Source organism: Drosophila mojavensis, unplaced genomic scaffold, assembly GCF_018153725.1.
Source record: "Drosophila mojavensis isolate 15081-1352.22 unplaced genomic scaffold, ASM1815372v1 contig_80, whole genome shotgun sequence".
Classification (NCBI taxonomy): Eukaryota; Metazoa; Arthropoda; class Insecta; order Diptera; family Drosophilidae; genus Drosophila; species Drosophila mojavensis.
In genome coordinates, this window is record NW_025318906.1 from 363,390 (window position 1) to 391,169 (window position 27,780).

Below are 27,780 nucleotides of genomic sequence, written 5' to 3' on the forward strand. Positions count from 1 at the left end.
ACTCCTTTACGGCTGTACACTTAAGCATCTATCTTAACTACATATTAATGAAATCATTAAATAAACTTGCAAATGGGCATATCATGTATCATATGGTATATATGCTAGATATCTATTTCACAGTATGACACAGTATGGATAAAGTTGATCTCCATCAAATGCCTATCCAATATATATTCATTCAGCAAACCTTGATCATCTACCAGGGAGTCAAATTGACTTTAGGAGCTACACAATTTAGTCCAACAATAAAAACTAAAAACTAAATTGATTTTATATGATTTCATATTATTGCTACAAATATTTCTTAGAATTCACTTTATTTACTTTCATACTTTTTCTTCCTCTTGCAAATTAACAAGTAAGCAAACTCTAGCCGGGAATGCCCGACTAAACGATATCGGAGCTACAGCCGAGTAGCATTTTCACTTTGCTTGGGATTCTTTAAATATCATATAAAAATTGCACACATTGAAAATCAAAATGAAAATGATTTCTAGAGCTTCAGAGATGGAATAGATAGATTGAACGTATTTTTGGGCTACATTGACAAGGAAATATCGATTAAATGAAACAAAGTTGATTTTATGCTAGATATCTATTTCACAGTATGACACAGTATGGATAAAGTTGATCTCCATCAAATGCCTATCCAATATATATTCATTCAGCAAACCTTGATCATCTACCAGGGAGTCAAATTGACTTTAGGAGCTACACAATTTAGTCCAACAATAAAAACTAAAAACTAAATTGATTTTATATGATTTCATATTATTGCTACAAATATTTCTTAGAATTCACTTTATTTACTTTCATACTTTTTCTTCCTCTTGCAAATTAACAAGTAAGCAAACTCTAGCCGGGAATGCCCGACTAAACGATATCGGAGCTACAGCCGAGTAGCATTTTCACTTTGCTTGGGATTCTTTAAATATCATATAAAAATTGCACACATTGAAAATCAAAATGAAAATGATTTCTAGAGCTTCAGAGATGGAATAGATAGATTGAACGTATTTTTGGGCTACATTGACAAGGAAATATCGATTAAATGAAACAAAGTTGATTTAAGCGTGCGATAAGGACGCCGACTTCAAGTCTTCAGGCTCTTGTAATTCAGAGATCAACATATACATTCAGACAGAAAAACAGACAGACGTATAAAGCGCCGTAGTCTCGGCTGTTATCATGATCAAGAATATATGTATGTATGTATATACTATTTAGGTTTGGTAATGCCTTCCTTTAAAATGTGAATATTTAAAAAAAAAATATACCCTGCACTTCCATTTTCAATGGGTATAAACAGGTATAAACATCAATATATCCTTAGCTTATCAATATATGTATTATAATTATTTCTTACAGCTTATAGTTCTTGAAGCGTTCAGTACAACCATCAAATAAATCGCAACCTATATCGTACAATATAAGAGTTCTTTCTGTAAATATGTATATATGTTAATTTACGTATATATATATTATAAATTTGATTCATTCCTATGATAATTAAGATGAAACACTTGTTTCATCAAATCCATTTGCTCTCCATTTGTTAATGATTTATCATTATTCATTTTATTGTATATTCAAATATTCGTATATATTTTCATTTATATTTTGTATCTTTGCTAAACATTCACATATTTTTAGTACACCTTTCAATACATACCTTGGGATTATTAGGAATTAAGAATACAAATATATATATTCGAGTTGAGTAGACATTGAATGCCTACGCAATTTTTAAATGTGCTTTTCACATGACAGTCAGTAAATATGTTATTTCTTGCTTTTGATTTTTAAATATTATCAAAATATAATATTTTGATTTTAGTTCTTTGGAAGAAAAGCTCTAACAGTTCACCACTTTGATATATCGGAATTTAAAACAACTTAAGTTAAAAGAGAAAGAAAAGCAAATTTGTAATTAAAATAAAAGTGTATTTATTTCACTAAAAATGTTTAACAAAACATAATACATATGTACATCGATCGATTGCTGCTTTAAGGACTTTAAGGAAACAGAAGATGAAGGAGAAACGAAATTTGGAAACTCTTAAGCAAGAGAGTGTGATTTATCAGATTTATCCTACACATTATTCAGATTTAGTTTATGGAACATCTAATATCATAATAATTTGCAGACATTTACGAATTGGATTACATTTATTATATAGTTGATTTGAAGACAGACTGAAGCTATTGTAACTATTTAGACTGTTCTTTTAGCGCTCTCTTTTCGAATTACAAAAACTCCTTTTGCCAACTCTCAATGAGCAGACTTTTAATATGTATACAGATATATATATACAAACATGTATATTTATATGGTATATGCATGCACTTTGTTTTCTTTTTATGTGTACGTATTTGTATATATATATATATCTTTAATCACTTAATGAGATCAAGTCATATAGCGCATAATCTCGCGCAAAGCATAGAGTAATTCGGCCTGGTTGCGGGCTTCCATTATCATTAGATTAACATGAACCTGCAAGCAGAAGAAGTTTACATATAAATAAGTAATTATTTAAGTGCTCTAGTTGAGGCTAGCCGACTAGCAGATACCCGCTACTCAAGCATATGCCACGTGTACACGCCCGCTTGAGCTCTTATATGTATTTATATGTATTTATTCTTTTGGAGTTATACGGATGGACGTGCTTAATTAGGACTGCATCAATATACCCACAAGCAATGAATGCGGAGTATATCGAGTAAAAAGTTTTCATTTAATCACCTTTTCGCTGTCGAGCAGCTCGACGAGCACACTATCGTAATCCTTGGTAGTAATGCGCTCTGGAAAACAACAGGCTGTCTTTATAAACATTTTCAGCGGACGCACAAGCAGCTGGGGAGTGAGAGAAACCAAAATAAGTATAACAGCACTTCAGTCAAATTGGCAGAGTCGCCACTCACCTGATTGACTTCGCCGTAGTCGTAGTCATCGTGGCGTATGCCAAATATGCACTGGATATAGTTCCAGATGGCACGACGGAACTTCGATGTATCCACGTTCTTAATGCCGCCCATGGTGAAATAGGTCAAGTTGTAGGCAGCCCGGAACTTGTCGTCCAGAAAGGTGCCCACATCATGATACAAGCTGATCGAATAGGAAATCACTTGTATTATATAGGAATTCTTTAGAGCTGTCATCTGCCATTACTTACCCCTCCACTAGGGAGTAGCCGTGATCCTCCCAGGAATAGTCCTGTATGCGAAATGTGTTTATGTTCTCGGCTCCGCGACGGGCAAAGTCCTGGTACGTAAAGGCCGCATCGTCGACATAATGCGATATGATGGGCGGCAGGGCGACTGTTACTTCGGGGGGCGTGGCAGCTGCCAGCTCAGCTGTCTGCAGCTCAACGCTCTTAAAGCGATTACTTAGCTCGGCCTCACTGCACTCGTCCTGGTTCTGCGAAAGCACCTTCATGCGCTCCATTACGGCCTCCACACAGATACCAAAATGAATTTGCGGTTGCGGCTGCGGCTGCTGCTGTGCGGTAGCTGCAAATTGAAGCGAGTAAACATGTGAGTCTTTGTCAAACGTACACTCAGCGAAATGAAAACAACTACAATTAATTTAAATCCAATTAAATTGTCAACAAAATCAGAAACAATTCCTGCGGCTAGTCTCAGCCTCCTCATATTGATATGTTGGACGATCGACGCAGACCGCGCTGCGTTTAATATCTGCTAGCAAATGGCAACGGCATCTGCATAGGTGCGACTGAGACAGATAGCGTTCGCCCTGTTAAGCGCCAATTGCAAGCCTTGGAGCGACATTTGCATTTGAGTACGCGAGGGAGGGAGACAGACAGACAGTGTAGGCAGGAATAGCAACTTGTTGCGAAGCATAACGGATAACGGCAACAATGCTCGCACTTGCTAAGCTGCGCTTTGCAAAAAGAAGAGTAAACGAGAAGACATCAGTCTGCCGCTGCCTTGACTCTCTCCACAGTCTATTTATAGAGTCAGATATGAAATGAAAGCGAAGTCTCTATTGCGCACTCAGTTTGCTTGGTAAATGCAGAAATGAATAGCTTTGCTTTTAGAAGGCGACATTATGTCTCTCTGTCTGGCTGTTACCAGGCAGCTCTATTCATTTACAGCACTCCGATTGCATATCAGCAAGGGTATTTATTCTTCGACATTGCAAAGATAACGAACTGTATGTGTATGTGCATGTGTGTGTGTGCGTATTCTTACCCAAATAGTGTTGGCCGAAACTGTTGTTGGCTGCGCTGCCTTTGTCATTGTTGTTGTCCATTGTATTATTATAATCTGGCTTTGTATTGTTGCCGCCGCCGCCAACGCTGCTGCCAACACCACTGCTCACAGCAGCAGAGCCACCGCCGCCGCCGCCACTGCTGCTGCTATTGTTCAGTGATATCTCCCCTAGAACGTTTTTCTGTTGTTGCTGTTGTTCCTGCTGTTGCTTCTGCTGCTGCTGCTGTTGTTGTTGCTGCTGCTGCTGTTGCTGGTGAACGGGGCTGGCTGTGGTTTGGCTTGTATCATCAAGCTTCGGCGACTGCACTTGCACCTGCAGCTGCGACTGCGACTGCATCGACACGGGCGCACCTTTCAATTTGGGACTAGACAAACCATCGAGCTTTTGTGTGAGACCGCAGGAGAACACAAATGACGAGAGCGAATGGAAATGCGATAGCAAGACCATCGCATGCACCACCTCAGACAAAGACCAGCTATTTCTACCTTTGGTCAGGCGCTGCAAATGCAAAAGTCATTAACTATTTATATATCTTCCTCCTTCCCTCGCTCGCTTTTTCTACATCTCTGCTAAGTGCAAAGATGCCTTACCTCAATATGCTCCTTGCGCAGCAGCCAGGGACGATGGGCTAATATTTTATTTATTTCATATATGGCACGTAATTTGGCGGGTATATAATCCAAGCCATTTAGCCACTCCCTATTGCCGCCCTGATTAATAAACTCCTTCTCGTACCGCTTTACCAGGTAGGGGCACTGATGCCGTGCAGCAGCCTGCAAAAAATAAATATATATATATGTTTAATCAAACTTTGCAATTGTTGCAATCGCACAGCAATCAAGTATACAGACGTATGTAGGATATATCTAAAGCAAACACTTTCACAGTCTAATGAAATCTATTGTTAAAGCCCATTAAAAGTGCCTGGGAGAGCATTAACACCTGCAAATGTGCTAAAAATACATTTCTCACTGCGTGTGTCCCAAAATACGTTTTGTTTTTTACTCATTTATTTTTATATTTTTTATTTCTGCTGCGTCATTAATTCAGCTTTGCGTATCACAATATTTTATATTCATCAAATTTACCACGCACAATATATTTTCACCAAAATGTACTAATGAGTCGTTGACCCCATTTGATAAATATATCACTAAATTTCTATTATTTTATACAAAGTGTCTCGGAAAAGATTTTATAAATACATACATCGTTCGTACCATGAGCAAGTGTAAATTGATCGCTGATGTACCATTCCTAACATCTAACAACATACAACCTTCTATCACTTCTTAAGTGTACCAATATGTCTTTGAACATATTTTAACATAAAGAGATGTATACTGTGTGAATTTGTCGATTTGTTGCTGTGTTTATCATTTGTAGGAAAATAAAAAGTCAAAGACCCAGAACTCAAATACTCATATCTAATCTTGTTTACGACAGTTGCCATGCATGTACAAATCTATACATTAGATATTTGTGAGGGACTCAGGAATGTAAAAAGGTACAAAAAATTTATTTAATATAAGCAATCTTTCTGAGCAGCAGAAATAAAATCCATTTATTAATTGCCTTCTGCAGTGAATGTCAAGTGAAAGTCTAGAGCCGAGAGCCCAAAGGAAACAAAAAACAAAGCTCATACCTTGGATCCTTTGTTAAAGCATTTTACATATGCCTCATAGCCGTATCAGTATATCGCATTTTTTAACAGTGGGAAGAAAAATGAAGAAGGAAAAAAAGATGTAAAAGAGCTCGACACGGGAGTGCCTGACTGTCAAACGCTCACTCGCCTTTTAGATTTTGAGGTAGTATTTTCAAATATTAATATATCAGTAAAAGTATAGGTATTCCCCGATAATAAGAAAATGCAAAAAGTTAAACACTTGATGCCTACTTCGCACTTGCTCAATACATTTGCACAGAACAGATAGACCCGACTATTACGTCTGCTTAAAATCCAGGGTATAACAAGCAGCTCAAAAAATTAAAAGCTCAAACAACTTCGTAAGGAAAATTGTTGCAACAAATTGGTCAGATGCTTCTCTGGGTCTGTGAAGAACTTTACAGTTATCGTTTTTAATAACTGAAAGACTGCGAGAGGGTGTGTGTATATATATCTACGATCTGTGTGTGAGTGTGTGTGTGGGTGGGTGGGCGTAAATTTGCAATCGGGTCTACAATTCACCAGTTGTTGCTGTTGTTGTCAGTGAAAAGTAGAAAAATTAATTGTGCCATAAATCAATTTTAATTACGATGTTGTTCATAAAATTGTTTCTATTTATAAATTTGCTCTGCCCCTTTGGCTGTTTACCAATTGTATTTCAATTGTATCAAAACAAAAAATGCAACTAGGCACAATATAAAAGATTCACAGTCACATTATATATGTGATAAATAAATATACTTATATATACATTGGCAAGTTTCTATATAATTTAATACGATTGTAGCTCGCTCAACTTTAGAGACAAACTGTAAAATAAAATTGACTTTGCTTGCTTTCGTTCAAAGTGAAGCAAATCGGCTTTGCCTCTACCTGAGAGCAAACACTTTCGAGCATGCATGTGTGTGTGCGTGCGTATGTGTGCATGTGTGTGTGTGACTGCAAATGTTATCATCAATAATAAAATATCCGCAATTGTTTTTACATTTTCCTTTCAGTGCTTCAGCTGAAAAAGAAGCTTTGCCCAAATGGGCTCACACACATATATATTATTTATGGCAGGTCTGCCTGGCCACAGAAGAACATTTTCCGAGCTCACTTTTGTTCAAATTCCAACCGAAAAAGAATTTTTCATAGCTCTACCAAACCGTAAATCAGGCCAACAAATTTTAGTTGAAGCTGCTTATATGATGCACAATTAAAATGCTTCACGTATGCTACATGAGGCTGCAGCTTGCTGTAATGTTCTAGTTATCAATTATCTCTAAAGTCCCATTAGTGCTGTTATTTCCCTTATATAGATGCATGCAACTGGATCCAACTGCAGTTTGACTTCTTTTAAGGGATATAGAAAGGGTTGTAGCTTAGGCTAAATGTCCCTTTATATCTGTATTGGAGTTTCATTTCCCTATAAGAAGATCAAAGAAAACTTGGTGCCTTCATATTGCTATACTTCTGCTATTCACAATATCTCTTTATAACAGTCTATGAATAAGAAGCCCCAATATAGCCAAAGTAAAGCTAAGTTTCTCATGAAGCATGTGTAGGTGGGTCGCTTTGTGAATCCGTGAATTTCTCTTTATTTACTGCAGTCCCGCCACTTCTTATTACCTTCTATAACTGCAGTGCTGTGGAAATCTTATTTTTCCTTTACAGCTATAAACAAGAGACGCATAATTTTCCATTTTAGCTGTGGCCCAGGGGCAGGTCCAAGGAATCCTTTCTGACACCTAAAATGCTCGCATGAATATGAAATTTGAAATGCTGTCAGTTGTTATTAAGAAACTTGTTTGGGTTGCGAGCAGTTCTATTGTTCTTAGCAGTGTGGTTACTGCATGCATGCAGCAAACAGAAGGCAGCAAGCTGCAGGCAGCAGGCAATGTATCACCTGTCGTCAGCTCACCTGCGCCCCCACCTGTCGCATTGTCAAGAATTTCTATTCTTGTGACAGTGCAGTTGCAACTACAACAAAAATGGCTAAGACCCAACAGCCTTTTGATACTCGTTCGCCGGTGGGAAACGGGTATATTCCTTGATATTGCCCTGGCTAGAGACTTTGTTAACGGAAACATATCTGATTCTGGCTGTAAGGAAAATATGCAAAATTTAGACGCAAACGAGTATTTGGCAGTCAGTAAATCTTTGTTACATCATTCTGATTTGATTCTTTTTTCATTTTTTTGTTACTGCAGAGGGAGCTCAGAACAGTGGAAATAATTTGCTGCTGTTGTTGATTCCCCAATGTTCAACCTGTTGTGCGAGTATATAAGCGTGTGTGTGTGTGTGTGGGGTGGGTGTGTGCGAGTGTAGAGAGACTGCTGTCATTGATAGGGCATCAACAGCCAACAAGCAGCAAATGTGAGCCGACAGCGTCAGTCGGCGGTAGCTAATGTGCTTAAATTTGCCAAAGGCAACAATGCACACTGCACACACAAACACTGCACACACACACAGAGGGAGATAGAAAACAGAGACAAAGGTACAGATACACCCACATCCTATTACACATGCTACTACGAGTTACGAACAGCGAACAGCACGCTGATGAATACTGAATACTAAAGCACACAAGAGGCTGATTTTTAGAAACGAAACAAACAAACTAAACAAAAAGCAGCAAAAAAAAAAAAAAAAAACAAAAACAAAAATTGTGAGTTTAGCACTCATCATAGAATAATAGCCAGCTGCAACAATGCTTGTTGCAAGTTGATTAAACAATAAGCTCCAATTAAGGCGAAAAACAAATGAAAACAATAAACTCGTGTTCTACTCACTATTATGGCCAAATAGTATCTATAGGCATAGGGCAGGGGTCCATCACCTTTCATAATAAAGTTCTGCGTGCGCAGAAAATGATCACGATATCGCGGATGATAGCCTATCACCTGTGTCACCTGATCACATTCATCGAGATCATCCATATCAAAATCGGTTGAAGCGCACTGCAAGCAATAAAGAAAAACGAGAGCAAATTTTTTAAATTTAAAATCATTAATTTTTATATAGAAGCAATAACGAATACGTATACTTAATAATATACTTAAATATTCCTCGCACTATGGGTTATAGTTATTAAACGACAATCATATTATATATTTTTATGCCTATAAATATTGCGTATACTTAATATTCGCACATATATATATGTAACGTATACGACATGTAGACAAAGTACAATTTTTTACTATGTAGAATGCAGCATGAATACGTATACGTTATATTCATAGATATAGCGTACACAAATTAGCACACAAAAGCAAGTCATTAATATTTGTAATGTTAAATTAAATAACAATAGTAAATTAAGCTATTAATATTAAATATTGAAAAATGATTAAAATACAAAACATGGATATATATCCATCTATTATGTATACTTAGTGTAAAGCTATTCAACGTTCGACTAAAAATATAATTTAATATTATTAACAGCCTTTACACATTACGCATACGACTAGTAATCACAAAATGCGTACAAAGTAAATATGTTGAATTTAATATCCAACGAATGCAAATATACATTTATTGCAACACTGCGTATGCGTAATATTCATATATATATACTTACTGAATTTATTTATATTGCACAAACGACGTGTACTCAGTGTCTGTATGTGAAAAAATGCATAAAACGTATTCATAACAGCAAAGGAAAAAATAAAATAAAAACACACACACAAAAACAAACAGCTTTTTAATCATGGAACATTCGAAATGAGCAGTTTACAGTTAACTTGATATCCTGTTGCGCACAAAAAGGGCATCGCTTTATTGAGTCCTCCGGATTGCCAATCAATAAACAGTTGCCATGGCAATCATCGTCCAGTGAATTGCATTTCGCATCAGATATATGAGTAATGCGCCTTTTTAGTGCACGAAGGCCAAAGGCAAAAGGCTAAGCCAAACAGGCAACGGCAAAGGCAAGGGGAACGACAAAGGCAAACATTGCTCTCTATTACATTATTACTGCATACCAGAGCTCCTCTAAACCGATTGGCATTGAATTGAATGGCCGTATCTCCGCACTGGCCCATTCATAAAGCCAACTTCATAGAGGCAAGTTCTTAAGCTGCAGATTTATTAAAATTATCGCTGCTGCACAGAGATGTATGAAACTACATTGAACAGGTTCCAAATGGCTAAATATGTTCACAGAGAGAGAGAGAGAGAGAGGGAGCGACAGAGAAACCTGGCAGAATTGGCAGGCTCAGTGACGGTGACTTTGAGAGCGGAAGGAGCTGAATTGCTTAGGATGAAAGCTATGGCGAAACATCTGTGAGCTTACAAATGACAGATTTGTCTATCAATGGGCTGATTTGGTAGTGCTGATCAACTAAGCTATTGAGATTGAGTTGAAGGGTAAAAAAGGCTAGATTTCAGTTTAGAGAGGCTACAAGCACAAAGCAACGAGCAACGAGGAAGAGTTGACAAAAAAGAGTTCCTTAGACAGTGCGGTACAACAAACAAGGTGGATGATACCTTGAGCAGCTTCAGCTAAAATTCAGTAAGTCTTCGAAAGAAGGCCAGATGTCTCCCCAAATAAGGCTAAATGGGTAACACTGATAAGCAAAGTAGGGCAAGAGTGAAAAGGACAAAGCTGCTGAGGCAACCCATGAGCAACAACCAATCAGACAGCTACAAAAATGCTAGATTTGTCCTCAAAAAAGCTAGCTGCTCAGCGCTGGCCTGCAGATGCTGGAGATGTTCTTTTGAAGTAGCTATTAAACAATTAGCACACAAAAGCAACGCTTGTTGTTGTTAGCTCAGAGGCTAAATACTAAATCTACTTATAAAGCAAGATATATACGTACATATATAATTTGCTCATTAAACAACACATGTTTATGCAGCAGCGTTTTTCTATATTTTTATCTGCCTGCTGCTTGCTGCTTGCTCAAGCTCTGGCTGACTGTAAAATGTTAATCAAAGTTGTTTTTTCTTTTATTATTTCATTGTTGTTGTTGTTGTTGCTGGTCGTCTAAACTGGGGCGATGTTATTAAACGTTCAATGACTTTTTTTGTTAGTTGTTTTGTTTTGTTTTGCTTTTTTCTGTATTTTGTTTTCTTCTGCTTGCTAGTCATTTCTTTGCAGTCGGACTTAGTTGCCTTCTGTTGCTTGATAGCGAGCCGCAATCAGCCAGTTGCTTATCGTTTTGTATATCATGTAGTGTATGCCTACAGTATATACATACAGACTTATAAGCATATACATATATTTAATACGAGTCTCTAAAGTAGTTGCTAACACAATTTGCATACGAACCTATGACGCCCACGCGTGCTCTTAGCCTTATTCTAAAATTTAATCAAGCCAAATTTGGCAAGCGGCTCAATCAGAACTGAACAGAAAATGAGAAATAAAATCAAACCTAGCCGCTGTTTTGCTTTTGACTTTGAAGCAAACACCCACAGAGCCACAGAATCAACAAATAAATGGAACTGCTATATAATATGTTCATTATAATCAGAATGATAAAATAGCCCCAGTCGAATATAGGTATAAACTACCTTGGCAAGGCAACAACTCTACCATATTTTTAGCTTCTTTTATATTCACAGCTCGAGAAAAATAAAGTATTAAATTGGTATCAAAGTGATGATGTTTTTTGTGTCTATATTCATATATTCTAGACTGACTTCTTTCTCGATTACAACTGCAGCATCAACTCGGATCCAGCTTCAGAGAAGTGTGATCCTAGTTTTGTAGTTCAGTGTTCGATTGCTAAATGGCAACACTCTCACATGATTAATTATGTTTAATGTCGAGCTAGACATATTTTCGCTGGTAGCCAGGCATCGGACATTAACAAGTGCCGAACTAAGCAGATAAACAAGACGTTCCATTAATCAATCTGATTTATGGCCAACTATTCAAATGCAAATTGATGTGGGCTGCACACACACACACACACAGATCGTGGCCATTAATTTTTGAGAAATATGTAAATAGTTTACTCTACTCCTCCAATTCGCAAATCAAAAATTTATTCAACGGTTCTAATCGTACGCCAAAAATAAGCAAATCAAATTGCCAGTAGACAAATGATCATTGAAAAAACTTTGCAATTTAGAGCCTGTAAAGACGACTTTATTTTTAGTTATAAACCTCTGAACATAGTTTGAATGATTGAAGCGGCTACATTATATTTTTCTTAAACATATACAGTAGATAAGATGAATAGAGTCTTAAAAGTGTATAAGATAACAAGAGTAGAACAGTAGACTATGATTCTAGAAAAATCTTGCATACAACAGTTTAGGACGGTACGAGTATCAAAATACAAGATTGGGAAGGTATTTAAGAATACAAAAGCATAGGTCTTATCAAGTTTTACACTGTGATTCTATAGGAGCAGTAAAGTATAAAAGATAGGATTATATTAGTAACAAAATATATAAACCTATGCACAGATCAAAGGCCAAATTTTTCGATAGGCAGCGCAAGTTAAGAGTGTCTCATAGTCGAGCATTCCCGACTGGAGCACTCTGGCCTGCTGTTAGTTTGTTGTTTTATTCGCGTTCTGCTTTTTATTTGCATTCGGTTTCCTTTTTTTTTTAGCATTTTAATTGGCAGCTCGTCGTTAGGTGGCGCCAGAGCAAATTGAAGGTTCGTAAGAACTCGTCAGACTTTTTCCCGCTTCGACCGGAGGAGGAGCGTTGACAAGTTGCGTAAGAAGCAAATTATAATTAATTAATATACGTTAATTGAGTATAAATTACTGAAAGCTGTTGCTGCGCCTCTTCGATTCATTTAGGAAAACAAGTCTAGAAATTGTGGGGTATATAGCAGAGTGAATGCAGCGCAGTCAAGAAAGTGCAGTATAAGACAGCAGCATGGAAAATAGCTCTCACACACACAGACAGAGAAGCGCGCTTTGATGGAAGAGAAACCGGTTCGCAAAGTAAAACCACTTTGACTTTGGCTTTGGCTTATGGGAGCAGAGCTTACAAAGTGGCCACGGACCAGTTGGTTACAGAGAAACAGCGGTAGGAGGAGGAGGGAAAAATAAGTGGAGGGGGGCGGCTAGCTGGCTGGGCCAAGTTTAATGGGCACGAGTATGTATGTAATCAAGTGTGTGCTGTGTTATGCAGTTTCTTTGTCAGGGAAAGATTTAAATGCTTGCATTAAAGAAGCATTTCAGGGTATTCGGAATTCCACCAGACTCATCGATTGCCTTCAAAACTCGTTCGTCTGCTTGGCGTATACGTGATATGACAAGTTTTCTGTTTTGTTTTTGCTGCGAATGCACTCGATGTATCAGTTGACTGAAGTTCTTCTCGCTCTCTACGTCTTTATTAGGGACGTATTCTTTGATAAATATGATAGACAAATAGATGGATCGACTGATAGGTAATAGATAGATAAATAGATGGATAGATAGATAGATAGATAAATAAGTAGAAATTCGGTTGATACTGACGCGCCCATACAGATATTGATAAATAGATAATTACGTAAATAGCTAATGAATTGATTAATAGAAAGAACTTTCCTTCTCTCTGGCTCTCACTCTCCTATCTACTACTCCAGAGTTAGAGTTTAGCGTGAGTTTTATATTTATATTATAGTTAACTTTCTTGTTTTTATATAAGAGCTGCGCAAAAAATGTATAATAAACAACATGAGCATAGGAAACACAAAACATTAAATGGAGGTCAACATTAGAGGAAGCGACTCTTGCTCCATATGAATGCGAGACGTGACTGAGCATAATTTATCGCACACATTTTAATGTTGTTATTTTTATGATTATTATTATTATTGTTGATGTTGTTGCTGCTGTTGCTGTAGTTGTTGTTATTGTTGTTGTGGCTGTTCTGAGGCAAACCCAAACCGAATGCCGAAAACTGAAAACTCAAAACTCAAAACTGAAAAGTGAACAGCGAAAAAGCGAGAAACCAGGCCCCTGCTTAAGCATTCATGCATAAATTTGAGCATAATTGAGTTGACTTGAAGTAATGTCGGTTTCTAAAGCACAACAGGCGATACTCTCTACAAGGGCAGCACAGAAGGGGGAGTTCAGCTCATTCGTTCGTTCGTTCATTCATTGCCTTGATGACAGACGTGGCAGCCAGCTGGCATTTTAATTATAAAATTGAATTACATAAGCAAACACAAAGCCGATATTCGCCGAGGTGACTAATAATTACACTGTTTAGCAAAGTTTCTGCCACTAGAGTCGAAGGGAAGTTTCGCCTCGTAAAGATTTCGAGACAACAAATTATTCATTGTGATGTGTCATAATTTCCCCTTAAGCCAAAATTAGAACCCAGACCCAGAGTCAACAGAAGTTGATGAGACTTTAGAGTACTCAAAGCACTCCCAGGTCTTGTGTCATATTCATGTGTGTTTAACAATTTGCAGTAGTACAGATATTATTTAACGAAACAGTTAAGGTAATCCGCATTTCATTTACGCTGTTTCACATAACAGTGAATTAGCTCTGCTTAACTCATTTAACCTATACAAATCTGTTATATAAATGACATCTGGTATACTAAATGACTGTTATACACTACTTATGCATTGTTGTTATACAGCTTCTGGCTGTCATACATTTCGTTATTCATCCCAATTATACGCTTCTCTTTGACATCTCTATTTTCTCTAACCCTTTCCGCACCATTTCCGATTCACTCTGGTACCTAAATTGTCATTACTCAGTGTAAGATTCAATGGCTCTACAGAGTATATATTCACGGAAGTGTTTACGTGCGAAATCATAAAGCGTGGCGCTTACAAATGAGACGTACTGTCAAGCGGTCTTCTTCTTCTTCTACAGTGCCTGCAATTCTGCGCCAAAGTGTTGCTGCTGCTGCTATTTATGCTTCTATTTTCAGCTTTTCTCATGTGGTCGCTTCCCCTTTTTTTTTTGCTCTCTTAGCTTATGTTAATTTGAGTAATTAATTATTGTGAGCTAATTTTGATCTCCTCCTTCACAATAATAAATAAAGAGAAAAAAGAATAAAGCAGGAAAACGCATGAAGTACAACATAAATAAACCAAATTAAATCATTTGCATAATTAGCACATGACGAAGAGGGTTATATTTCGTTATTAATGCCTGCTCACGATGTCAAAACGAGTATATGTGGTTATAGTGTGCAGAGTTGAAATTTCGAGTATATATTGGAGCGGATCTAGGTCTGATGGTATTAAGATAATTTGGGAGTGTAACCAGTTTTAAAATGAAAGAGATCAACGATCACACGTGAATTCTGCATTAATTATATACATATGCATAGGTATTACCATATACACGTTCACTCATCTGAATTCATTAAAGGCCATGAGCGAGTATCATACAGTCAGCTGCACCCGATTGCAATGCCCTAACATGTTTTCTTATTATTTTCTTTTTTGACTGACAACTTGATTTACTTTAGTTTTTCTGCTTTGCGGTTTTCACTTGATGTGGAATTTTCATTGTTGTTCTATGTTTTTGTTTTCATGATATTATGTTGTTGTTGCTGTTGTTGTTGTAGTTGCTGTTGTTGTCGAGTGGGCGCGAGGTTTCGCTTCAAATGTCAACAGTAGTGGCCTCAACAAATTAAAACAAAAGCTGGTAAACAAGCAAATAAATTAGCATAAATGGTAGACAGCTCAAAAGAGAAATAGCAAACAAAATAAATAAGTAGGTAGAGATAGCCGAGCAGTGAGACAGAGATAGCTAGACGGGTGAATAGGTAAACAAGTAAAGTGGAAAAAACGGCAGGTGCTAGAAATGCAAACTAAAATAAGTGTCTATGAAAACGAAATAATAATAATAATAATAATAATAATAAAAGCACAAAAGAGAACAAAATGAAGAATAAACAACTACTGAAGGAATTGTTTTTGCACCCAAAACCCATCGAATGTGTTAAAACGAAGTATATTAGTTTCTGTACAAAGGTGAGACTAACCCCATAAAATAAATATATTCAAAGAACCCGGGTATATCTTACAGACTAGAAGAGTTATTATTATAATATTATTCACATGTAAATAAGAGTTGTGTTGGTGGCTTCGCATGCGGAGTGAGGGCATGTCCTAGTCAATCACTCCCGACTTGACTCTTACTTTGTTTCTTTATATATAATTACACTCATATCTCTGTGTTTGTCTCGTTTGTTGCATTATAAACTATTCGTAGCTAATAAAAACGCGCGTCTAGACGTGATAAACTATAAACTCATAAGTGAACGCAGTACACACACATTTATACATATATATAATATATATAATTGGATTTTGTTCAGTCTGCAGTTGGAGCTTAGCATATTAATTTAGGTTTATTTGCATATGAATGTCAGTGCATGTACATGTTTCTCATATAAATATGTCTATTTTTATATGTGTATGTATATATAGTATATATAGTGAGAATTGCTGTTCCACTTACAGCGAGAACAATGAGCAGAGCAGCTGCATCCTATGCCATAGCCATATCTCCATTATATTTTTATATACATTGTAATCGGTGTACATTATTCAATTAATCAACTGCATTCATTCAGTTTGCTGTTCAAATATTTGCAGTATAACAAAACCTTTTCAGGCACTCTGCAAAAACACTATTTATAAACTCTTTCCCTTATCTTTATTTATCTTGTGTGTTTCCCTTACTCTACTTCTTTCTCTTATTTTATTTTTTATTTATTTATTTTTTTTGTATTGTTTTACACTGTCGAACCAATGTATTTTTCTGCAGTTCTTGTTTCTTTTTCGCAAATGCAGGCGGTGTATGGCATCCAGTTCTTATGAGTATATATATGTATAGATGTATATATGTATTTACGATAGATGTTGCATGGCATCGGTAAGTACTATACATGTTTGCGAGTGTCTAGCAACTGCCAATATTGACAAACTCCTCGCTCTCTGTGAGTGCGCCTCTGTGTTGCCAATGTAGCCAATGCCCGCAGATAGATTTAGCCTTTTTTGGCTAGTTTTCAAAGTGCACTTTCAGTCACAGTCTCTCCCTTTGATGAAAAGCTTTTAATCTTTTTTCCAGCCTCTTGTTAGCTGCCTTTACAATTTCACTTTTTACTGGCTGTCTAACTTATCGATTCTTTTTTATCGAAATTGTCAATTTATGATATTCTTCGATCCTTATGTATCCATATGTATCGAACAAAATTATATATGAAATACGAACAATAACAATGATGTAAATGGAAATACACATATAAATTGAAAAACGAAACGAAATACTCCAAATGTAAAACCCAACTAACTTTTTTTTGTTCCATTTTCGTCAGCTTTTTTTTAATTTCCTCTTGCACGTATTTTTTCCGCCTTTCTGATTTCCATCTGCCATTTGTTTTAACATTAGATAGTTAACAGCACTGCTCGTGTATGTGGGTGGGTGTTAGTTAGTCACTGTGTAAGTCCGTGTGTGTGTATGCGTAGGCACACAGACAGGCGTCTGGCACTCACTGCTGCGACACTTTGTCTACTGATAAAGTGCAAACAATCGAAGCTCTAAAGGCAAAACAATAGCAATACAAACACAAAGACATGAACAAACTAAACACAAGTGCGGCAAAGTGTGGCAAATTATTATTAGGGTGCATATTATTGCCAGCAACAACGACGACAACGGCAGCTACAACGATGACTACAACAACAACAAGAGCAACAACTGTAAACGGACAGACAGCTAAGTCCCAGCTGCTCCTTGGCCTGATAACAGTTTATTGATAAGACTTGGCATACTTATACATGCAATGATTTTCATAATTGTTGATTCCCTGTTTTAGCTTTATTCATTAGAGACTGAATCAGAGCCAAATAACCAAAGCCAAAGAACTGTATAGATGGTTTGAAAGTTCTCTGTATTTATATAACGCGCAGATCTTTTAGCCTTTGATATAAATGAAAATTGTATAAAAATACCCAGAGCGATGGGCAACAATATCAAAATAAACAGATGTGCACCATTCGCACTCTGGCAATAATCCAAAAGTCTTTTGCTGAGTGACGGAATAACGACATGGCACACTGGCTGACTGACTGACAGAGTGACAGAGTGACTGAGTGACTGAGTGACTGACTGACTAAGAGAGAGTGGAGTAGCAAGCTTAATGATGGATAGCTGGCTGACAGCAGTTCTTGATTGACTGCTTGACCTAGTGAGAGAGCTGAATAGAAGGGCTGAGAGAGTGTGCTAAAGCAGCAATTCTCCTTTCTTGGCTATCGACTAATCGCAGCTTGACTGATTGACTCCATAAGTGAGAGTAATACATCTCTTTTGTAATAAATACGGTATATATACTACAAATATTGGATGGACTAGGTTAATGCATAAAATTGCTCTTTCAATTGAACATTTGGCTTAATATTTCTTCTGGGTAGACGGGTTGATTGAATGATTGAATGATTGACTGATGACTAACTGACTTTTCAGTCTGTCTCACTAAAATGTGATTGAAATCTAATTGACCAACTATTTATTCAGTCGGACTGAAAAACGAACTCCTTATAAGTGTACTAGCTGATTGCCCAACTGATTGCCAGATTGATTGACTGATAGCAATACAGTTCTTGTGCGAAATATATTTAGATACTGCGACTGTCTGATTGACTAAATTTAATAGTTGACTAATGCAGTCTCTGCTTATCTAGACCGAATGACCATCTGCGAGTCTGATTCACCATATGGCCGAAATGCGCAACGGAAAATTGCATCAGATTAGTTTTGGTTACACTTTAGATCGACGCAAAACGAATTCGCCAACATTTTCAGCATTTTAAGCATTTTCAACATTTCATTTAAATGATTTGTGCAATTTAATTGCAGATGCGGAAGTAAGTCGAAATATTTAGTATACAAATTTATCTAACGCGCTTCGCCTCGTATTGCGACATGATTCAAATGTATTTTTGTTATTTATAAATTTATTCATATAGTATATGTTTATGTGCGAGAAGCTATAAAAAAGAATAAATAGAACATCTATCTATATGGCATGTGCGTGCCATTTAGTCAGCCGAATTCAATAATAGAAATAAATATTCGACTTTATTCGTTTCTTCTCTACGGTTTTTTTATGCATATTTAAATTTATATTCTTATTATATTGATTTGGCTGAGTATATAAACTTTTTTAAGGACTCGTAAATGCCAACCAAATATTCAACACTGATTTATAAGAATAAAAAGTGAAAGTTAAGTTTTGAAGCAAAAGATTTCAATTTGATGGTATTTGGTATTTATTTCTTAATAAAATAATTTTCCAATAGATTATGGGATTTTAAAGGAAGAGAGAATCTAAAGAGATTTCCTCATCTGTCTTTGACTGTATCCCTCTATCTCCCTGTTTGTGTCTACCTTTCTATCAGTTTTCTCTAACTCTCTGTCTACATCTCTATCCTATCTTTGCGGGTTTACCACTGTCTCTGAATCTCTTTCTCTATTTTTGTATTCAAAGTCAAAGTATGATTGTCAAGTTCTCCCTCTCTTTCTCTTCCCTCACTCTCTCTGTATATATATATAGCCGTCTTTGTCTTGCTGTCCCTATGCAACAGATGAATTGACCTAGTTTCATTCGGCTACACAATATTTTATTCTAAAATTCTTTCACATACGCAAATATATATATATATTAAATATATTGTTATCGTTTTAATTTCCATTGCTACAAATAACAGAAACCGAATAATTCTGAAGCTTTCAACAGCTTATCAAACTAGCTCAAAATAAACTAAAAATCAGCATAAAAATTGCGCAGTATTCGCATAGTTTGAAATTCTCCTTTTATTCTCTTCCAATTAAAACTTTTATTTCATAGAATTTCTCCTGCTGTTAAAGTGAAAATCCACATGGATTCGGTTATTCGCTTCTCTCCTTTTTTGCCGTATTGTGATAATATTGTTGAAGCGAAATCCATCCTGCATTGTCTAGCAAAACTATTTGTTTGCTGCTAAATGAAAAATACATGTGGCATGCATAAAGGTATGCATAGATCTCTTTTCATTTTTCTTTGTTCCTTTGTATACCCTAACTTTGGTTAGGTGTGCAGAAGAGATTTTAACTGAGATTAACAGCATTAACTTACATACTATGTATTCATAATTTTAAAATCATATTTCCCTATATATTTCTATATTATTATTTGTATTCATTTTTTGGGATTCGTTTTTCCTTACTTTTATTGTTGTTATTGTGCAAGGTATTTAAATTTGAGCATTGCCTTTTGCTGAGTTTTTTTTTTCATTTTCTGCAATATCAAAATTTGAAGTCAAAGTGAGTGCAGAAAGGGCAAGGATGGGATAGAGTAGACGCTGACAAAGGGGTCGTCTCTATCTCTCTATCTCTCCCGCCTTTATAAAATTTCTCTTCCCACTTTCATCTGAGGAAAGCAAATATACATGCTACTAGCATTAATTAATTTAACTACATTTATGACATGATATGCGAAACATATTTGTATCTCTAATTAGTCTAGACTTTATAATGAAACAAAACTCGAATTCGACTCGTGTTGCACAACTTAACTGTGTGTAGGAGTGTCTATGTGTGCGTGTATGTGGGAGTACACGTGTGCATAGACAGAGAGTTGAACTGGCCCGCAGCAATCTGCAAAAATTCAATTAGTTCATGAATTACACCGAAAGCCCGAAACAAACAGACGAAAGCCGCTCATTTTGAATGTTGATTTCCCTTAGAGCCGTTTAATCGATTTACACGCGGCAAACACAGCCTCTGCCTCCCTTGCCTCTCCTCCTCACTGCATGCAACCGTCTGTGGCAACAGTTTTGTGGCGCTCAATTACACATAAATCCATTGGCCATCAGCGAAATAATTGCAGTAAATGCGAAAAATTTTGCATAGCAGCTAAACATCATTGCGAATTTAATCCTATGGATCGATCTCAAAGCCAAATTAGTTAAATTTCAAAAAATGGGATATTAACTGGGTTGACCCAAATGATTTTGGTTTGCGGTAGATAAAGTGTCAAAAAAATCAAATTATATTTGAGGAACATAATAAAACCAGACAGCTTAGCGTCCGTTTCGTATTTAAGACGAGCAATGTCTATAGCTTGGGAATCAGTTTGAATCGCCTTGATATAGATAGCTCTTGTATTTTTGCCAGTAGGTCTTATCTGTTCAATCGTATACCGCATATGTATATAATATATGCACATACTGTCTCCTCTGCAATCCACCATGTCTTTGTCATTTTAACTAAGGAACTTTAACTTGGTCTTCTAAATGTTTTCACTTGTGCAGTATAAGAAATATATCATTATTTTACTTACATCTTGTGAGATTTGTCCCATTTCCGCGTAATAATCAACAGCCCAGTACATTGGTGTGTGTGCGTACGTGTGTGGATATATGTGTGTGAGTTGAGTCGCTGATAATATTAATCGTTTATATGTGTATGTAGACGGATACCAGTTCCAGTTACAGTTACTGGTTTTTTACTGTAAAGGAAACTCGTCAGAGTCAGCTTGGCTGCTTTGTAGCTAAAGGAGCTGCCCGACTCGTTGTCATTCACAATCTAGATTTCTCTCCTCTCTCTCGCTTCCTCTCTCTCTCTTTCGCTCGCTCAGTGTGCTGCTTGATTATAAAGTAAGTTTTCACTTGCAGAATTTCGTTTTCGGTGGAACTTCTCTTTACTCTCCTCGCTGATTGTTGCTGTTGTTGTTTTTGTTGCTGTTGCTGTTGCTGTGGTTGTCGGGGCAATTAAGGCAACTGCCTTGGCTTTGAGTTTTGTGCAACAGGCGGTCGTCGAAACTAGAGGCCACAATAAAGCTGGAGCCAGAGCCAGAGCCAGCGTAAATGGAAACAAGTCAAAGAAAGGCAGAAACGTCAACAGCTTGAACTTCGGCTCTTGGTTAGGAGCTGCTTTCGTAGCTAAACTTCAAACAGAGGTTGCAGTCGCTGGCGTCGCTGTTCAAGCAGCTTGAGCCTTGTTAACGGATTATGATTCAAACACTTGTACGTATGGCTGCGATGCTCGCGCTTCACCCTCCGCTTCAACTGTTCTCTAGCAACGCTTGACTCGCCGCATGCACTAATATAATTGCAATCGCTGTTAGCATTGGCTTTCATTGGTATCAGCTAGCCGCCTGGCCGAAATCACTCTCACTCACGTCTGGCGAGCGTAGAAAACTGCAAAAAGAGGAGCATGAGAGAGACGAAAATGTTAGCTATAGTAAATAAAAAAAGATATATATGCACATATGCAAAGCTAAAACTAGATGATGGAGAAGACAAAGAGATAAAAGCCCCCCAGTCGGAATAGACCGACTAGCAAATACCTCGCCCTTGCAGCTAATTTTGATTTTTGGATTATGCTGAGTTATTGAATAACTTGTAAACTTGCTAAATTGGTAAAGTTTTCAGAAACTATTACATCCGAATGACAGCAAATATGAAGGAACTGCCAAGGACATTTCATAATCATAATCAATACAAAATATTAAATTCAAGCTATCTAGATATTGGGATGGACATGGCGTCCTCCAGCTCAACAATATGTTTACTCAATGGCATCTGCCACGCCTGCTTCTATCTGCTGCACACATCTGAACAAAGGCATGAAGACCTGATGACTCAGTTAAGTTCGGGATATACGAGTATCGCAAATCGAATGACATCCATTTCAGCTGTGTTTTAGTGCGCCCATCTTTACATATATATCATGTCATATAAATGTATATATGTTTATACACACTTACATTCATATATATAAAATATTCCTTTGTGTAATTCGTAACCATAATAAGCAGCTTAATTGTGCATTGTGAGTCATGTGAAAACAACTGAAACAAAAGAGGATTTTTGTGTGTAAATGTGGAGCTGTTGCAAAACGTAAATGGAACACGTAGATCGCAATTAATCATATTATTTCGAGCACTATCTTTTGTTTTGGCACCCATCAGATGTTTACCATGCGTATGCGTGATTTAAATGAAAACACAAGCATACGACCTGTTGTCCGACATCATTGAATATCAGGCAAGGTACTTTTGCCATTCTAGTACTATTTGTTGTTGTTGTTGCTGTTGTACTTGTTGCTAGATTCTACACAGAATATTTATACTTATAGTCAGCCTCATTTGCATTCTGTTTGCCCTTCTCTTCCTCTCCTTCTCCCTTTCTCTCTGTGGGGATAAACAAAATGCATGTGGCCTGCCCGCCTGATAAACAATTCAAATTGTTGTCGTTGATTGTCTGTCTGGGTGTTGGCTGTTGGCTGCTGGCTGCTGGCTGCTGGCCAGTGGATGCCATTATAACTTATTTCTTTGCTAATTAATAGGGTAAACCAATAAACAACAGCAGATGCCGCAACAACAATCTGTCAACAGTCAACCCCACAAGTCAAATTTTTTTTTTAATCTTTCTGCCCTGCACCCAAACCAAAGCGCCAGAAAGGGTATATTGGTTTGAGTGTAGAATAGGGAGTTTAATACAGTATAATACAGTATAAGACAAAGGAATAGTAGTTTATTTTATAGTCTAACTCTGTAGCTCTACAAAGGTATAAGACGACTGTGACTGTATCACGAAACGAGTTCTCCATAGTTAAGGTATCTCCATAGTCGTGCCCTCTGCCATAAAGCAGCTTTACTTATTTTTATTTTTATTTTTATTTTTTTTTTTTTTTTTTTTTTTTTTTTTTTTTGTTTATGCGGTTTTTTTCGGCGCGCATCTGTCAACAGCCGCAGCTGGAAATTGTGAGTGCTGCTTGACAGATCGACTGGGCGTGGTGAAGGCTGTGCCACGCCCACATATTTACATAGCTATATATAGAGTGGGCAGCGGATCAGAGTCGCTGGCACTGAGTGAATCGCTGAAGCGTTTGCCCGTCGCTATAAATTTATTAATTTTACAATAACAAAGTCGAAGCGCAAAGCAACAACAAAACTGAAATAGAAAACTTTGCAGCGCTTTGTTATTTGAGTAGTGTTGTTGTTGTTTTTTTTATACCCTGAACCCATTTTCAATGGGAAATCAGGGTATAATGGTTTTGTTGAAATGTATGTAACAGGGAGAAGGAGGCGTGGCAGACCCCACAAAGTATATATATTCTTGATCAGGGTGACGAGCTGAGTTGATTTGGCCCTGTCCGTCTGTCTGTCCGTCTGTCCGTCTGTCCGTATGTATGAACGCGTCGATTTCAGAAGATATAAGAGCTAGAGACTTCAATTTTTTTTTAAAATGTCCGTAATTACAGCGCGCATATCAAGTTTATCATTAAAAATCGATAACTCATCTCGATCTTTTTTTATCGATAAAAAACCTTATCGAAACCCAGTTATAAAATTATATCTTCTACACCTTTATTGCTAGAGTCTCCAAATTTTTAATGTATGCTTATATGCAATTTATACAATTTCGATTTTTGTTAAAATTTACCCCCCCCACCTCTAAATTCACTCCCTCACCCTCACTTTTGTAATAAGCGTATTTCAAATACTAGAGACTTGTGCTTTGGCAATTACATGCATATTCATGTTATAATTATAATCTGAAAGTTTCATGAAGATCGTACGTCCATAAAAAAAGTTATTAAACAATTAAGTTCTCATAGTAAGCGCACACTGCAGCCCATGCGTGTTTATGCGTGGTTGCTTGTGTGTGTATGTGTTTGTGTATGTGTGTGTGTATATGTGTGTGTGTATGCGTTTGTGTATTTATGCGTGTGTGTGTGTATGTGTGTCTGTATGCGTGTGTGTGTATGTATGCCTGTGTGTGCGTACGTGCGTGTGTGTGTGTGTGTGTGCGTGTTTCTTGTGTAAACTGAAAGTCGCGAAAAATTATTGAAATATCTATTGCTCCAAGGGTTCAGGGGATCTCGTAGTCGAGCAGTCTCGACTAGAGCTTTCTTACTTGTTTTTTATTATTGTTGCTGTTATTGTTGCTGTTGCCGCCTACAAAGTCACGTTCGCTAACCATTCGCTGTTGACATTGCTGCTATGCTGGCTTCGATCAAACCGCAAAGATTATAATCAATGCGATGATATAAATTACAAGTCTGAAATGACGTTGGAATCGTTGAGACGTAGCTTTTGTTTATCATGAAAAGCAAATAGTAAATGCGTTATACGCTTCGACAGAAATGCACGAAAATGAAGAGAATTCAAATCTGAATGAAATATGTTAACTAAAAGCTACAAAAGACATTTTACACATTCTCTATAGCTAAGTAATATCATGAGCATTACAAAAATCATAATAATCATAATAATCAGAGTTATTACAATGATCTTTATGATGGAGATGAACTAGATTATCGTAATGTGATTGACTTAGTATAGCAGATTGCAATTATTTTGATGCTGATGATCATTAGTACGTTGATCATTATTAAGTTAATGATCATGATAAACATGATGCGAAGATCAGCAATATCATGATATGCTACTGATAATAAACATCATTATCATAATGATCACTTCCCTTATCATTAATTTAACAATGAACATCATTATTATTATAACCATTTGCATTCTTCTTATTTGTTAATTATTAATTCTTACCGATGATATTCTTTTTATATAAATAAAAGTAAAAAAAAAAAAAAAAAAAAAGACAACGATATTATGTTATAAATAAAATATTTTAACATTAATTATTTGTCATAGTAACTTAAATATACTTATAATAGCTAATATTTATCAATAAATTATTGAACAAATAAAAATGTTTTACTGATAAATACCACAACTTCACTTCACTGGGACTAATCAGCAGGAGATCAGCAATTCAACTAAGGCAACTCTGCTCTAAGCTCGCCTTTTATAGGGACACAGAATATCACTCCGAATGAAGTCAGAGCTCTTGAGTCACTGAGTTCGGGTGAGCGACATTTTATGAGTAAACTGAGTATATTGGCTTTTGAGAGTAAGCAAACAGAATATATAGTAAATAAAAGTCTTTCTCAAGGAGTTTTTCCGCTCTTCAAAGAGGAAATAATGTTATCATAATGGCAACTTGAAAAGGTAAGTAGAATAGTTTATTGACTATATATATATAGATTTAGCGATGATTTCATTCCTTAATGGCTATGAAAAAGAAAAGAAACACAAAAATAAAGCAGTTGCTCATCGTTATATCAAAGATTTTTTAATTTTTAATTTGAGCATGTAAAGGAAACAAAAACCCATATTTACTGAAAAGCAAAATTTGAAAGCCTCTTGAGCCCCCTTGATCCCAGTAACTGTCCCAAAATGAATCGCAATATCAAAATGTGTAATAGGGATTGCTGCGCGCTCAAGACGGCTCTGACGATACGTCGAATGAAGCTGCTGATTGAGAAGCGGCTGCAGGAGGAAGCCAATGCGAAGCCCAAGGACATCATTGAGACGCCACAGGGAGAGCTCTACAGCTTCGACGATGTGCAAAAGATGGCGAATTTCATCATCAATAGAACGGAGAAGAAACCAAAGTTCGGCTTGATCCTCAGCTCGCATGTGAACATGCTGGCCGACTTGGTCGAGAGTCCGGTGGTAATTCAGTATACGGACATACCGAAGTTCCCGGTCAGCCCACTGCACGGGAACAACTCCAAGCTGTTCGTGGGCCAGATCATGGGCGGCACAGTGATCGCTGTCCAGGGACGAATGCACGTATACGAAGGCAACCCGGTGGGCAGCTGTACGTTACCTGTGCGCATGTTCAAGCTGTGTGGCGTCGAGTACCTGATTCTCATCTGCTCTGCGGGGGCGATCAGTGCGGAGCACAATGTGGGCGACGTTGTGGCCATCAAGGACCACATCAACGTTTTGGGCTGGTGTGGCAACTCCCCGTTGATTGGCCTCAACGATGCGCGCTTTGGCCAGCGCCGCCCCTCGATGATCGATGCCTACGACGAGATGCTGCTCGCCAAGGCAACGGAAATCAGTCGGGAAATCGGGCAGGATAACCGGATAAAGACAGGCGTCTATGTCTGCATGGGTGGCCCCAGCTACGAAACGGCGGCCGAGCAGCGCTTCTTGCGCAAGATTGGAGCCGATGTCATCGGCATATCCATGGTGCCAGAGGTGAGTCCCTTCGACAGAGTCCTCATCAAACTCAGTGATACGTTCACTTGTTTAGGTAATCATCGCCAGACACTGCGGCTTGAAAGTATTGGGCCTGACTCTAGTCACGCTTCCTCCCAATGATGTCGCCGTTCCCGCACAAAATGAATATTCGACGCTACTAATGCAAGGGAAGAAAGCCTGCATTGAACTCGTTTCGCGTATCATTTATAAAATACAAAATAATTTGTAAATGAAATACAGTATAAATGAAAAGCTACAAAATAATTACTTGAGCATTAGCAGTCACACAGTGCGTATACGTAACACTCTTCTCGTCTCACTCTTCTCACTCTTCAGTTGATGCAATTAGTAATTCAATTTGACTGTGATACATATACGCAATGCTGCTTAAATGCCACCTAAATGCAGTGAATACAACATGAATTATTATACAATTTTAACGACAATCCAGAGAACTGCACTTTGATTTTATTTCATAAAAGTATTAAATAAATTTTCATATTTTGATTCCATTTTACTTTGAGAGCAATGCATACAAAATCAATAAAATTACATTTAACTGTAATTAATCCAAGTTAAGCCTTGAATTTCACTCACTATATATACTTATATGTACATATGTGAGCGTGTGTGTGTGACTCTGGCTAGCACACGTTGCGTATACGTAGCTTGCTTGCACATCGCGCATACGCAGCGTAAGCCGAGAGTGGCTACAAATAATGCTAGGTTCGCACTTATTGCTGCTAATTTCGACTGTTGCCGTGGCTACCACAGCTCTGACGTAAATTGCACACATTTGACCGCGCATACATATATTTACATATTAATATACAAATTTGTACATATATAGACAGAGAGCACACACAGAGGGCGAGCTAGCTTAAAT

At 37.2% G+C, this 27,780-nt stretch overlaps 2 protein-coding genes and 1 long non-coding RNA gene across 4 annotated transcripts in view; 2 read left to right on the forward strand and 1 right to left on the reverse strand.

The window, feature by feature from the left end:
* The first annotated feature begins 1,306 nt into the window (after positions 1 to 1,306).
* On the forward strand, positions 1,307 to 2,197 carry LOC122757748. Its single transcript, XR_006357883.1, has 2 exons — positions 1,307 to 1,772; positions 1,841 to 2,197. It is a non-coding gene; the product is annotated as an uncharacterized LOC122757748 (long non-coding RNA).
* The window catches only part of LOC6578263 (sestrin homolog), a 33,183-nt gene continuing 7,336 nt past the window's right edge, over positions 1,934 to 27,780 (reverse strand). The window contains exons 3-10 of one of the 2 annotated variants that reach the window (XM_015163033.3): positions 21,156 to 22,014; positions 8,681 to 8,848; positions 4,831 to 5,013; positions 4,219 to 4,738; positions 3,180 to 3,516; positions 2,929 to 3,112; positions 2,750 to 2,860; positions 1,934 to 2,500 (exon numbers count right to left, since the gene is read on the reverse strand). In XM_015163033.3, the coding sequence (XP_015018519.1) occupies positions 2,414 to 2,500; positions 2,750 to 2,860; positions 2,929 to 3,112; positions 3,180 to 3,516; positions 4,219 to 4,738; positions 4,831 to 5,013; positions 8,681 to 8,848; positions 21,156 to 21,206 (1,641 nt within the window). In that variant the 5' untranslated portion in view covers positions 21,207 to 22,014 and the 3' untranslated portion in view covers positions 1,934 to 2,413. The remainder of the gene's footprint in view (positions 2,501 to 2,749; positions 2,861 to 2,928; positions 3,113 to 3,179; positions 3,517 to 4,218; positions 4,739 to 4,830; positions 5,014 to 8,680; positions 8,849 to 21,155; positions 22,015 to 27,780) is intronic. The other variant, XM_032729590.2, reaches the window with a different exon arrangement.
* On the forward strand, positions 25,955 to 27,179 carry LOC6578264 (purine nucleoside phosphorylase 1). The gene is made up of 2 exons (XM_032729591.2): positions 25,955 to 26,891; positions 26,947 to 27,179. The coding sequence occupies exons 1-2, from the start codon at positions 26,079 to 26,081 to the stop codon at positions 27,121 to 27,123; spliced, it is 990 nt and encodes a 329-aa protein (XP_032585482.1). The 5' UTR covers positions 25,955 to 26,078; the 3' UTR covers positions 27,124 to 27,179.

What these genes read in the sequence shown, in the direction of transcription:
- LOC6578264 (XM_032729591.2), top strand. Translation starts at nt 26,079, where the DNA reads ATGAATCGCAATATCAAAATGTGTAATAGGGATTGCTGCGCGCTCAAG. An exon ending in GCATATCCATGGTGCCAGAG is followed by an intron (nt 26,892 to 26,946) that starts GTGAGTCCCTTC and finishes TCACTTGTTTAG; the next exon opens with GTAATCATCGCCAGACACTG.